The following is a 14,903-nucleotide window of genomic DNA, read 5'->3' as shown; positions in this document are numbered from 1 at the left end:
TGAATCAGCAGGGTTCTGCAACACTTTGAATCTGTATTTCTGGGAGGGGTGCACTGGAATCTGCAATGCTTCTCGGGAAGGACTCACAATGAGGATAAAAATCCATTTGTTTAAAATCTTAACATTTTTTCATCACATTTTCTGAGAAATGGTCTATGTTGATTTCTGCCAGCATCAGCCAAAAGCATCTGTTGCCTTCATTTCAGCCCACTGTTTGGAAATGGAAGCGGCATCCCTTAAAACAAATCCAATAATTAATTGTTTAGTGAACATTGAAACTGAAAATTAGTCCAATTTCACCATGAACTCCAATTATACAGCCCAATTTCACCATAGTGAAAACTCCCAGCTATTTTTTCTAACCGCCTTGTGCTAACTTTATAATTCTTTATCATGGCTTGTTTAAGGGATATTAACCAACAAAGTACAAGAAACATTCTACTACTCCTGGAAAGAATATATGTTGTACTGTAACTCACTCACTCACTTGGTTATATTAGTTTGGCATTGAACACTCAGAATTGTATTCCACATTCATTTGTAGAAGTATAGAAAATTGCTTATTTTTTACCTGCATTGAATTGATTTTCTTAGCAACCTTGTCAAAACTGACCTTTGCTCTTTGCATGAAAGGGTTACAGATTTGTAACACAGTTTATCTTTGAGACACCAGAGAAGAATGCTTGAACAAAAGGGTAGCACCCTGATGAACTAAAGCTTTATTATATTTTTTGATTCTTATGCAACCCCATACCTAAGCCAATAACATGGCATTTGTGCCACATTTCTGAGACTGTAGATGTCCACTCAGGGTGTTCTGAATGAACTATTGTATGTCAATCCACTAAGAAAACTACAGCGCAGTGGTAATCTGGTATCCTAAATCGTTTTTTCTTCTTGGACAAGATTTATCCAACAATCTTCTTTCTTTACAGCTACAGCAGCTCAGGCCTCCTTTTCTTTAAAGAGAGGCAAAGTAAATGTCTTACACCTGTAGACCAGTACTGGTGCTCTTGTCCTAGAAATTTTAGCACTGCTCTGATACAATGAAGCCTTCTTTTTCTCCAACTGGTTCCACTTCAGCATACGCAGGATGTCCTGAGCCTCTTCGAAATTTCATTGCAGGCCATCTGCTTGGGCGGCGCTAGAAAAGAAACAACAACAAAATCCTTTTTAGAATATGTAAGGGATAACAACAAAAAAGCACGTGTTTAAAAGTACCTTATAATTTCATTTGCCTTGATACTAAAATCCAATTGGCTAACACTGTAGGCCGTTTTGGGAGCTGTGGGGAAGGGGTAGATGCAGGGCCGGCTCCAGGCACCAGCTTGTCAAGCAGGTGCTTGGGGCCACTCCAGAGAGGGGCGGCACATCCAGCTATTCGGCGGCAATTCGGCGGATGGTCCCTCACTCCGGCTCGGAGCGAAGGACCTCCCGCCGAATTGCCGCCGCAGATCGCGATCGCGGCTTTTTTGTTTGTTTGTTTTGTTTTGGCTGCTTGGGGCAGCCAAAACCCTGGAGCCGGCCCTGGGTAGATGACTAGAGCTGAAGAAGTTAATCCTTCCTTCTAGACTCATAAGGAAAGCCTGGCATTCTCAAGCAGCCCAGCAGGGGCTACTAGTCCTGGGAAGATGAGCTAGTGTTGCCTGCTGTCTCCTCCCCCTCCATCTGGGGTTTTGGTAGATCTTCACTGTGCACAGAGTCACTGGCCAATCAACCCACTCCCAGGCCTGCCCACAATGCCTCCTTTCATAGTCCTGCATAGAGAGTTGCCATCAAGCTCTACTCTGTGGTGCAGTATATTACACAGTCCCGCTGAATGGTCTCTCTTCCACTGCAGAAAGGTGGAGTCCAGGTTGCAATGTGACATGTTGTGATTCTTGAGCCTATAAATGTACCCTAATTGTGAGCCTAACTGTGGGAAAGGAGATAAAAGTTTATGAAGTGTCACAATAATCTAGCACAACGAATGCTGATGGGAAAAAGTGCAAAAGTAAGACAGAAAGACTGAATTAATCCAAACAAAATGGCCTGCTGATATAATTCAAGGACCGTGTTAAGATCTTGCTTGGTAAACAAAAACCATGTGAGACCGGAAATCAATTAACCAAAATTGGCATTTTGGAAATTAGGCCTAACTGGTGGACAAAATAATGAGCGGGATGGGCTATTCCACCCATTGCTCCCTTTTGGTGTCCTCAAAAGGAGATTTTTTCGGAGGGGGGGAAAGCTGGTTATGCAACATTGGCTGACGGAAAAATGAGACTAAGGGGAAGGAGCGAGCTTCATCATCATGACTGTAAACCCCACCATCTCTGGGGACCCCAAACTGTCTTTGTCCTAATCCTGAAAGATATTCTGATCAGACTGGGCCAGAGAGAGGGACCCAGATGACATCACTACCTTCACTTCTGGCTCCAGCTAAATCTCAGTCACCACCTGGGATGTGAGACTATGTCTAACCCTTGCGCCCCATGTGTTCTTTTTCCTCCCCACTATTTTTTCTTTCCTATCCCTCTCCTTTTTCCTTTTGTCTAACAAAAGTCTGGCTTAGCCAGCCAAGACTGCATATTTTGCAATACTGCTGTGAGTCTGTGACTAGAAAGAGGGAGCTAAACGCAATGCCCTAAACAGCCAAGGCTGTGACAAGTTTGCCAGGTCTCAGAGTGTTTGATAAGACTGTGCTGTGAGGCTGCAAATGAATCAACATTCAACAGAGATGGAAGCTGTTATTTTCTATCTTCTTCTCTCGTCTTGTGCGTGTTTGTCTTGTTTTGTCTTCTAGGAAACAGGATTGGACTTTACCAACAACAGCTCTGGCTCATCTCAACTAACTTCTTTTCTTTTTCCCAAGAGAACAGTTATTACCATCTTTAATACCATCTAAGAGACTTTTAAAGAAAGTGTTTTTACTTCAAAAGACTCTTTCCAGCCAAAAAGAAAGGGAACAAGGGATGTTGTTAAAATGAAAGCCTTACTTAATACTTTACATTTCAAATGCTTTAACTGTTTATCCTTCTTCTTCTGTACCTTTTATAAAAGGTTAAAAAGAGTTTTGATGATGTGTTTGCCATGGTATTATGCCCGAACCTTGTTTAAAAATGTTTGATATTGGGCCATTTCAGGATCATGTTAACACCTTTGACTCTTTGGGCCCATATATTCCATCTATATTAATACAACAGATATTTCTGTTTCATATCAGTCCTTAGAGCCAAATTCTGGCACTCTTACCTGGGTTTCCAAGAGACTAAAATTCCAATTTGAATAACTACATTCAGCCTGATTAATTTCCCCTGTAGCAGTTTCAAATAGATGAAGTACTGATCCTTGAATTTTGCCAGGTGTAAAAATTGTGTAGTCAGACATGCATTAACGCATGGTCTGGCAGGGAGCCATGGGGCACCACCTGGTTGGATAAGGTGAAGAGGATCTGAACAAGGTAGTGGCCAAATTCCCACGGGTCATAAGAGGCTCAGCTATTTTGCAACCTGGTGCACCAGAATTATTCAGGGAGGATGGGGTTCCCCTGCCAGGCTTGGGTGCTGATTTGGTTTTGGCCAATATAAAAGAGGGCAGTGGAAGATGTCTGGGAACCCGACTGGGTTTGGTGGGGGAAGCAGCCAAGCTAATTGCTGGCACCTCCTTGTGGCGGTTGTCCAGTGCAGGTACTCCATAGGAAAGGTATACAGTGATCAGATAAATGGCCTGGTAAAGGATTTAAAAAGGAGGTGTTGATTAAAGGAATGGAATAGGGTGGAGGGTTTGGGGATCCTATGAATGGTATGGTAGGGAGCCAAGTCCCCTTTCTCATAGTCCACCTTAAACCTGCTACGAGGGGTGGTGGTGACCTGGATGGAAAAAGAGTGGGGGCTGGTGGAAGACATCCCAGACATCTAATAATAAAATTGCAGCCTGATTAAAACCATAACAAATGTCTCTGGTACTTCTTTCGATATAGCCAGACAACTACATTCTGCCTGAGTAAGTTTCCCTGCAGCCATTTCAAATAGCTGTAGTATCTTCATTCCAACCATCCTAATGTGTTTTGTACTGTTAGGACCTCATCCAGCTCCCACAGAATTTTTTTCCATTGACTTCATCGGGAACTAGATCAGTTCTTTAAGGAGCAGCCAAGAACCAGCCAAGTGAAGTGGATACATTTCAGTGGTAGATGAAATGAGATTCCTGTATATCTATAACGCCTTCTGAGATGAAAGACACTTCTAAGCCCTACATTTTCAAAAGTAACTAGTGCTTATGGGGCTCAATTTTTAGGTGCCCAAGCTGATGCATATTTAAGGATGCTGATTTTCAAAGGCTGATTGCTCAGTACTTTCTGAAAAGCAGCCCCTTCAAGGTATCTCAAATTAAGTGCCCAACGTCATTAGTCACTTCTGAAAATTTTGGCCTAAGTAAATATGCTATTAATTACCTATTGTTTCCTCTTCAAAGCTACTACATAAAGTAGCAGTCAGCTTTAGGGGACTGCTGAATTACACAGCAAACATTCCAATAGTGCTCGAGGAAAACAGAAGGATGAGGAAAGAAAATCAGTTCCATTTTATATTTTCATTTTAAGACCGAGACACAGCTTAAATGGCTTTTTCTCAGATTCCTACTTGACTGTGAGGAAAACTCTGTTCTGACCACAAGATCTTTTTACTTTTCCTGTCCTGAAAATAAATTCCTCTAAATATCTCCTTTTGCTGTCGTGTTACTGTGCTTCTTGCTGTTTAGTATATTTGATGGCAGAGACAATCTGTGCTAAGAACCACTGAACACCCGCTGCTGTTACATTATATTGGGATTAGTGAAGCTAATTTAGAGCAGGATTAGCTAAAGAATTTCTCAGGGACTGCTGAATTCCAATCTCAAAAAGACTGTAACTGTGAGGACATTGGTGGTAGGGCACAAAGAAAGGCTTACATGGGGATCACTGTCATGCAGCTATACTACAAAAGCTGCTGCTCTCCCCCACCCCCCTTCTAGCGTCAGGTGTGCTTTTGAGGTGTGCAATGTTAAATTTTATTTGACAGTTAATTTAAAATCTATGGCTTCTTAGTGTAAAACCTCGCAATATTAAAAGTAGGAATGTATAGTGCTGTCCTTTTGAAAGGACATGTTTTCCCTAATAAGGAAACTCAGCCCATTGCAAATTTTTTTAGACTTTCCATGTATACTGGATTCAGATTGTTTTAAAGATTAAAAAGGACAGTTAGGTTATTGCTAACGAAGAGGCATCAAATCCTGTTCTCAGATTCACTGGTGTAAATCCAGATTAATTTGATTAAACCCAATGAAGTTATTCTAGACTTACACCATTATAAATTAGAACAGAATTTGACCTGATACGTCTCTAATGAAAAGAGAAAATGAAAAACCAATGGAAAACCAGTAGGGAAAAATAATTAGAAACAGAGTCTCAGAAGACAGTGACTAAGGATGATCTAAGTTTTAATGTATTAAGATGTTCTCCAATTTTATTTGAAGATGTAACCAAGGTTAGTTTTTGGCTCCTTCTTTTACTACCAATGCCAACCTGATTTTACCATTTTTAGCTCTGCTGTCTACGGGCAACATACTTTTTAATTGGCCTTTCCTTTTGATGAAAAATGCATCAGTTCACCTAACATGGGATAAAGCGTAAATGTCAGCCGTTGCCCCAGAAACAAACAAACAAATAAATCTGAAGGTCATCTTCAAACACCAGAGTTCAAACTCCGTGAAGATTCTTTTCATGCCAGAGGTCAGAGAAATATTTGTATGCTACCTTGTCAGGTTTTACATTGCTAATAACATACACTGGGGTTTTTGTTGTTGTTGCTGTCGTTTTTTGTATGTGTGTATGTGGTATGATCTAGTCTTTGAAAACAGAACATTGACAAGCTACTGATTCACTTGACTTTGTTGCTGACCCAGATAAAACTGTAGAGATATTACAGTTTTAATTGATAAAACTAAAAGTAACTTAATGGGTATCATGGGATTTGAAGCTCCTCAAGCTACCACAGCAGCCCAGGAAGAGCATAATGAATTCTCTGCATTTGCTCTCTCTCAAGTAGAACAAGGAACAAACAAATTGGGGTGGGGAGACGGGAGGGAGATATTTAGATTAATTCCTTAGTTCTTGTCCTCTCCCTCTTGAAGGTAGAAAACATGTTTCTTTCCTTAGAATTTGAAACCTTTTGAGGCTATTTTCTGAACTGCTGTTCTGTAAGTAGAAAGTGTATTGCAACTGAATTCACTGGGATTTTTCTCACATGAGTGAATCTTCCAGAAATGGGTCCCAAGATTATCTTCCTAAGCAAATCTGCTAGAGGAAAATACCCTCAGTCTTGCAAGCCCCAGAAGGCCATGGATACTGTGTGTGCAGAAGAATGACCTGCCATATGTGAGGAAAGAGGTTGGTTCCCTGTGGAAGGCCATAAAGGTAAAAAGAGAAATAGTTCCAGAGCAGGATAATTTATGAAATGACATTTCCAAGCTCAAACTCCCTGTGATGGACCCATCCATTGCACCACTCCTTGGGACCAGGCAGTCTGCTGGAGTTCCTGCTGCCCTTAGCCTAGAATAAACATCTTTATGCAGACCCTGGAGCAGTGACAGGATGGGTTTTGCCTGTCTCCTTTTTAAGAGGTGAGGTGTTTCCCGACAGAAGTACTAGAGTGGAAGTTTGGGGCTTCTTCCCTTATTGTTATTATTGTACTAGGAGGTCTCCAGGCTTATCCCAGTAGGTAGCACTATTCCCCTCACCACCTTTTTATTTGGGCTAATCCTGGGCCTCAGGGCACCACTCTTATTCCTGGCTGGGCATTAGAATGGAGTTATCAGCCACGAAGAAATATGGCATGCAAACAAATATGCCCCTGTAGCATTCTTTCTTCACTGACAGAATTTCAGTCAAGCACAGAAGGATCTACATCCACTTTAGGAGCTTGGCTGCTTAGTTCAGGAAATGCAGGAGACCCAGGAAGCTGCTTTCTGAGAGATAGAGCTTGTAATGAGCTGAATGCCCCAATTAGTTTGGCAACTGAGGGCATTCAACACATACCGAATTGAGGGACTTTTATGAAATCCTTGCAGGTCAGCTTTAAATAAGCTGATTTTCAGTTGCAGAGTTATGTGTTTAAAAGAACCCCAAACATGTCCCAAACTGAACCCTCCAGCAGATTCTCAAATAAATTAGTGCCATCTAGAAATGTAATCTGATTGGCTGAGTTTCATGAAAAGGGTTCTAGTAAACGACATTTACCTCTGGTATAGTTCTACAAGGGAGGAAAAGGCAAACAAACCTTTGGTTTCAATCTTCAGACTCACTCTGAACAACCAGACACCATTTAAAGAGGCGTGATGGATTTTCTATTGCCAACAAGGCTTCCCATCTATAGTTATCCACAGAACCACTGATGACATAACTATAAAATAATATAGTACATAGCTTTGAGCTGAACAAACAACTGCAATTCAGTTGAGAGTTCTGCAGAAAATTATAAATGACTTTACTTCCTTACCGCCTAGAATTCAGTCAGGATTTCTAACCAATTTTATCCTGAAAACAAAGGAAACAATCATTTCTGTGTTTCAGTAAAGAAACTGCTTCAAAATAAATAGAAGATGTTTTAGATGGTTTTAAATATATATAAAACAAGAAGAAAGAAATGCACTGAATGTGAGCCAGAAAAAGGAAAGGGAAGGAGGGAAAAGTCTACTGTGCAGATGCCATAGGAATATAAAGATTAGGGGATAAGTGATGTAGGAGAAGATCGATTATAGAAGGACTGAACAGATGTGCTCACTGGCATATAATCATTTTTAGATAGAGTACAAGCACTATAATATGGGAGTACTGGCATTTAATGACTGCTTTCCCTGGCCTCCTGAAGGAACTGAGAAACATATTGTTATCCCTTATAAAGATCCATATAATCTCTATGAAAGATCAGTCAATGGTATGGTACATTTCACCTGTGACAGGAATTCATTTATAATAATTATAATGAAGCATACTGAGCACTGTGCTTCATTGTTAGTTTGCTGCAATTCTTAATAATTCTTTTTTTACATTTCCTTTCGGGATTCTGCAAAATAAGTTTGTATTATCTGTGGATAATATTATCTGTGGAGAGTAGTTTGGTGACATGTACCATACTCTACAACTGTACACTGCGGACTACAAAAATAGTACAATCCTATGCAGTGAGGCCTGTTACAGTGTCAGAAAACTATTCAAGGAAAATCTCCATTACAATCATAAGGTTTCAGAGGTGCAGCCATGTTAGTCTGTATCAGCAAAAACAACGAGGAGTCCTTGTGGCACCTTAGAGACTAACAAATTTATTTGGGCATAAGCTTTCATGGGCTAGAACCCACTTCATCAGATGCATGGAGTGAAAAAAAGTAGGCAGGTATAAATATACAACACATGAAAAGATGGGATACTTAAAAGTGGCCATTCTTCAACAAAAAAACTTCAAAAACAGACTTCAATGAGAAACTGCAGAACTGGAATTAATTTGCAAACTTGACACCATCAAATTAGGCCTGAATAAAGACCGGGAGTGGCTGGGTCACTCAGGGCTGGCTCTAGGATTTTTGCCGCCCAAGGCAAAAACAATTTTGGCCGCCCCCCCCGGCCCCGCCTCAACTCCGCCCCTTCCCCAAATCCCCAGCCCTGCCTCCTCCCCCCAGGCTCTCAAGCCTGGGAGGGAGGGGGAACAGCGGCGCGTGAAACGGCCGCTCAGGATCTCCCCCTCCCTCCCAGGTTTGAGAGCCTGGGAGGGAGGGGGAGACTCCGAGCGGCCGCGGCGCGGGCGCCGCTCCTCCCCGGCTCTCAAGTCTGAGAGGGAGGGGGAGCAGCGGCGCGCGAAACGGCCGCTCGGGATCTCCCCCGCCCTCCCAGATTTGAGAGCCTGGGAGGGAGGGGGCGACTCCGAGTGGCCGCGGCGCGGGCGCCGCTCCTCCCCCTCCCTCCCAGGCTCTCAAGTCTGGGAGGGAGGGGGAGCAGTGGCGCGCGAAACGGCCGCTCGGGAGCTCCCCCATCCTCCCAGGTTTCAGAGCCTGGGAGGGAGGGGGAGACTCCGAGCGGCCGCCGCTCCTCCCCCTCCCTCCCAGGCCTCAAGCCAGGGAGGGAGGGAGGGAGGGGGAGCAGCGGCGCGTGAAATGGCTGTTTCGCGCGCCGCGGCCGCTCGGGATCTCCCCCTCCCTCCCAGGCAGCAGCAGCGGAGGTGAGCTAGGGCGGCCGCGGCACATTTTTAGGGGCGGCATTCTGGCGCCGGCCATGCCGCCCCTAAAAATGTGCCGCCCCAAGCACCAGCTTGTTTGGCTGGTGCCTAGAGCCGGCCCTGGGGTCACTACAAAAAATAATTTTCCCTATGTTGATACTCACACCTTCTTGTCAACTGTTGGGAATGGGCCACATATACCATGATTGAATTGGCCTCGTTAGCACTACAAAAAGTAATTTTCACTCTGTTGATATTCACCCCTTTTTGTCAACTGTTGGGAATGGGCCACATCCACCCAAATTGAATTGGCCCCGTTAGCACTGACCCTCCGCTCGGTAAAGCAACTCCCATTTTTTCATGTGCTGTATATTTATACCTGCCTACTTTTTTTCACTCCGTGCATCTGATGAAGTGGGTTATAGCCCACGAAAGCTTATGCCCAAATAAATTTGTTAGTCTCTAAGGTGCCACAAGGACTCCTCGTTGTTTTTGCCATTACAATCATGTCTCTTTCCATTTCCTGTACTCAGAAGCCTGTAAACTACTAGCAAAACTTGCCTTTTGCTTTAATAGTATCATCCTACCAGCACCAAATCCCAACGAGCAAGGCCGGCTCTGTTTTTTTTGCCGCCCCAGGCAAAAAAGCCTCCCGCCGCCCCCTCCCCGCCCCGCAGGGAGTGCAGCAGGGGAGGGCGCCGAGCCTGGCCGGGGGCCCGCTCTCCCCGACCGGCTGGAGCGCCAGGGGGAGGGCGGCGAGCCCGCCGAGGCTCCGCTGGCGGCCGGAGCGGCAGGGAGAGGGCGGCGAGCCCGCCGCGGCTCCGCTCTCCCCGGTGGCCAGAGCGCCGGGAGGAGGGCGGCGAGCCCGGCCGGGGCTCCGCTCTCCCCAGCGGCCAGAGCGCCGGGAGGAGGGCGGAGAGCCCGGCCAGGGCTCCGCTTTCCCCGGCGGCCAGAGCGCCGGGGGGAGGGCGGCGAGCCCGGCTGGGGCTCCGCTCTCCCCGGCGGCCAGAGCGCCGGGGGGAGGGCGACGAGCGCACCATGGCTCCGCTGTCCCCGGCGGCCAGAGCGCCGGGGGGAGGGCGGCGAGCCGGCCGGGGCTCCGCTCTCCCCGGCGGCCAGAGCGCTGGGAGGAGAGCGGCGAGCCCGGCCGTGGCTCCGCTCTCCCCGGCGGCCAGAGCGCCGGGGGGGAGGGCGGCAAGCCCAGTCGCGGCCCCACTCTCGGGCCGGAGCGCCACGCCGCCCCCCTCCAGGTGCCGCCCCAAGCACATGCTTGGTGGGCTGGTGCCTGGAGCCGGCCCTGCCAACGAGTCTGCTGTGCAGTTTCATCCCTAACCAGTTATCAACTTCATCATGTGGTCTCACCTTGATTCATGGGGATTTAAGTCTCCTCCCATGACTATTTTACATGTGTATAATTGACTTTAATAGAGTTACTCTGATTTACATCAGTATAAGAGCCTGATCCTGCAAAGTCCTGAAGGTCTTCTCAGAGCGACATAGCACTGTCACCTCCCATTAAAATCCATGCAAGTTGAGGGTACTGAGCATCTTTCAAGTTCACGTTTCTAATGCAACCCTGCCCTCCCTAGCTCTATATTCTATATCTACCATTCTTTTTAACTTTAAAAGGGCACCTTCACTGTTTCTGACAAATTTATATCTCATACAATTCAATGAAGTCGTCTATGGCACATATTCTTATCCAGCTCAGTGGATAAGACTTATAAAGATGTCTAACATCAAGTGAAAAGTTTATTAGAAGGGCTCATGGGCTTTTTGACTGAACTTCAGTCTTTGTCAACAGCAGATGTTTATGTTTCACAAGCAGAGATATTTAAATATAGATCCCTCACACCTCTCAGGATTGAGTGCCAAAGCTTTAAAATGATAGTAAAAAATTACCCGATGAACCAAGAAAGGAAGAAGAAACTATATTAATCTATTACATTTTGATCTTAGTATACAGTAATCGATATTAGTACATTCTCAATAGGAACATATAAATCATGTTCCTTTTTACTAAATATTAGACAACTATTATCTGTGACAGCTTTGCAGTCTTCAACATTAATTAAAATAAATTGTAATTTCCACTAAGAAATAAAGGCATATGTTAACACAGTATCAACAAGATCCCATATCATCCTTATGCAAATAAACTAATATTTAATTATGGTATCCATGACTTCCATTGTCCCATGACAAGTAATCAAATGCCTGGTCTTGTCTACCACTGATGATCTGGGCCATAACAGGATTGCTCTATGGATCATCTGCACCCTCAGAGTTATCTGAGTACTTTTTGAATACTTGCAATTTTAGTGCCAGCTCGACCTGTTTTTTCCTCCGAACCCCAAACGCCCAGTTCTTTTGACTACATGTCAGTCAGAGATGAGCAGGTATTGAGATATCAGGTCCAACCCAGTGCCTGCAAACACTGTGTCTCCAATATACCTTACTTCCAAGTAACTAGGTAACATGACTTGCCTGGCACCACAAGAATTGGATGCATAATAGAAATTATTTAAAAGTACAGATTGACCCAAGCTGTACAATTCAAACGGATGATATGGAGATACCAATGAAAATACCTGATTCATTTCTTTCTTTCACTCGATACAAATCCTTCTCCAAAATCAACCTCTCTGATTTAAAATGCTTCTCCTTATAAAAAAAGTTTCTGCAACTTTAGGGACCAGCAGCAGGTAGGATCATCTAAGCAGTCAGCTGCGGAATGATGAGAAACTGGACACCTCTTTCCTTACCCCTTTGACTTTTATTTTCAGTGATAATTCTTTATTTTACAGATTTTCCAACTGACATGATCTGGGTCTCCCCTGCTGAGTTGCTGGTTCCTGCTGAGCTGAATAAGCTCTTGAAGAAATACATGTATTGTCAGTGCAGTGCAATAACAATGAGATCAATAGCAGTATTCAAAATGCCAGGACAATGTAGAACTTTCAAAGAACAGAAAAATTATACTTGTTCTTTTTTCTTTTAATCATTAGTTTCAGGATGCGGAATGCATCTGTCAGTGCAGGGAAGAATTAGATCAATGACAGTGCTCATGAGCAGGGGTGCCTGGCCATTTTCAGACTAAAAAAAAAAAAGGAAATTATGGGCCAAATCCTCAGCTGATGTAAACATAGCTCCATCAACTTCAATTTAGACCAGCTGAGAATCTGGCCTTACAATTCTCTTTCTCCTATTTACTTTGCATTATTTTAAAGAGCTATGCAGCATCTGTGAAATCACTGCATTGTTAGAAATAGTGTAAGAAAAATCCTTACCTATCACTGTGCGATTGCACTTATCTGCTATGTGCTGCTATATACAAAGATGTAAAATGTTGAACCTCAGATGGAGCCCAAAAAGCCCATCAAGGCCAGAAATCTGAAAGTCAACACCGAGAAAAATACTGCAAACTAGCTTTTCAATTATTATATTATTTTTTCTTCAGTTGTCTCCTTTCAAATAGCCAATTGAGGTGGGGTGGGGTGGGACGTAAGAGTGGGGCAGAGAAAACCAAATTGAAAGTTGAGTCTAAGTGATTCTATTGGGAGTCAAAGTAGAGATTGTGATGCTGGCAGACCAGGTGACAGATCATGCCAAGGTCCCCATGTCTCAAATGAACATTGACAAATACATGGCTGGAATCAGTCTGGCTCACCTATGTGTTAATATAATTAAAACAGGTATTAGATTTATAAGAAAGTGTTTAGTCTTTACTGAATACTTGTGAGTTGCTGAATGCATTAATCTCACTTATAGCATCTGCTTCCCATTTATAAGGTAATACTTGAGCATTTGTAGTGTAAGCCTCTGTGACTGTGTAAATCACCAGACAGGAGAGAGACATCAACTAGTGTAAAGTGTTGGTCTCCAACAGAAGATGTTACATGCTGCTTGACAAGGAAGGTCCATGAACACCTGATGATCATTGGGAAACATTAAAGAGGACAAAAGACTTTGTTGCTCTGCTCTTCTCCCACCCCCATGAAGATAAGGTGTGCAAGTGGATTCCTCCCATCAGCTGAGTTTGCAGCTCAGAGCATGGGGGGGGGGGGGGAGTGAATAAAAACCACAAACAAGAAAGAGCTGTATCTTTATGATGCTTGGACTCTAGCAGGCAGGGTTTTCTAGGCATAAGCAAATGATCCCCAGCTGCTTAGCCTGGGTTAGCCCAAAAGGAAATACAGAGCTTGCTTATTATAGGTGCTTTTATTACCTTTTGAAACTTAAGATTGTAACTCATTTGTGTATGTACATTTACCTGCTTTAACCTTGTAAATAATTCTCGTTTCCTTTTCCTATTTAATAAAATTTAAATAGTTTATTATAGGGTTGCCTACAAACATTACCTTTGGTATGAGATCTAAGGTGCAATTGACCTGGGGTAAGTGACTGATTCTTTGGCACTGGCAGTAACCTGTGATTGCTGTGATTTTTGGTGTATCACAAAGGTAGGCTTATCTGGGTGGCAAGACAGATTGGGGTTCCCAAGGGGACTACCTGTGACTCCATGTTAAAGCTGTTATAGTACTTGAGGAGTTTACAATTGAAAATTGGCTGGTGAAATGTAAGTATAGAACTCACAACCAACTTGGGGTTTGTGCCCTGGTTCTTAACAGTCTGCCCTGAGATTGTTACCTAGTCACCACAGGACAGCTAGATAGGGATAATGTACACCTTTTGGTTTCCTCAGTGTGAACTTTACACCAACCTAAACTACCTCTACAGTTACTTCGAATCCATCAGATTTACTTAGATTCAGAACTACTTATCAATGTGTAATTCTCACCAACACAGACACACAATTTCTGAATTTGGCACACAGAGCCTGATGAAGTAATTCTAATGGGGCCAGATTCTCTCCTGTGCAAAGATCCACTCAGTAATGGAGAGCTGATAATGGCTCCCTGATTCTCAAGCTGCCCCTGCACCAGCCCTGAAGTAAGATAACACAGTCTAAACCCAAACCTAATTCATGACAGTTGGCCATGGTTCCTGCAGCACTGTACTCCAGCTGAGATAGGGGAATACCACTCTGCTGTTGCCATGCTTTACTTACACTCACTTGCCAAGGTAGAGGAGAATGGCACAGGAGCGGACTCATTTGGCTTTATACCAGTCAAGAATTCTTTTGGGGGAATTCTCAGCTGTCCAGTTTCAGTCAGATTATGTCCCCTTTGTGCCACTCAGGCAGTGAAAAGGTGACAAAACTGGGGTGAGAACTCAAGTAGCTCAGACACTAGGGGGCCTGGAGAAGGAAGTATGGCGGGGAAAACAACTATGTGTACTTTATACCTGCTTTGGCTTCTCTGTGTAAGTTACACCCACATAATCTCTCTTTGGGTACATCAACAATGCATGCCTCTTTCGGCAGTGTGTAGCGTATATACCTGCAAAGCCCTGCTAGCATGGCTATAGATAGCAGCATAGCTGGTGATGCATGGTTTAGTTCAGCAGAGTAAAGACATGCCTGGAGTAGGGTTACCATACGTCCTCTTTTTCCCGGACATGTCCGGCTTTTCGGCAGTCAAACCCCCGTCCGGGGGGAACTGCCAAAAAGCCGAACATGTCCGGGAAAATGGCGGCTCTGCTCCTCCCCGACTCTTCGGCTCTGTTTAAGAGCCGGGCTGCCCGAGCGCTACCGGCTTCGGGCAGCCCCGTGCCTCC

At 44.2% G+C, this 14,903-nt stretch overlaps 1 protein-coding gene across 1 annotated transcript in view; it reads right to left on the bottom strand.

Annotated features, from left to right (window-relative positions):
- Nucleotides 1-487: 487 nt before the first annotated feature.
- The window catches only part of PLXDC2 (plexin domain containing 2), a 254,133-nt gene continuing 239,717 nt past the window's right edge, over nt 488-14,903 (bottom strand). The window contains exon 13 of the mRNA XM_029911008.1: nt 488-1,144. Within this exon, the coding sequence (XP_029766868.1) occupies nt 1,028-1,144 (117 nt within the window). The 3' untranslated portion in view covers nt 488-1,027. The remainder of the gene's footprint in view (nt 1,145-14,903) is intronic.

The sequence above is a fragment of the Terrapene carolina genome, unplaced genomic scaffold (assembly GCF_002925995.2).
Source record: "Terrapene carolina triunguis isolate 2854851 unplaced genomic scaffold, T_m_triunguis-2.0 Scaffold84, whole genome shotgun sequence".
NCBI lineage: Eukaryota > Metazoa > Chordata > Testudines > Emydidae > Terrapene > Terrapene triunguis.
This window is presented reverse-complemented; position numbering and strand designations above follow the sequence as displayed.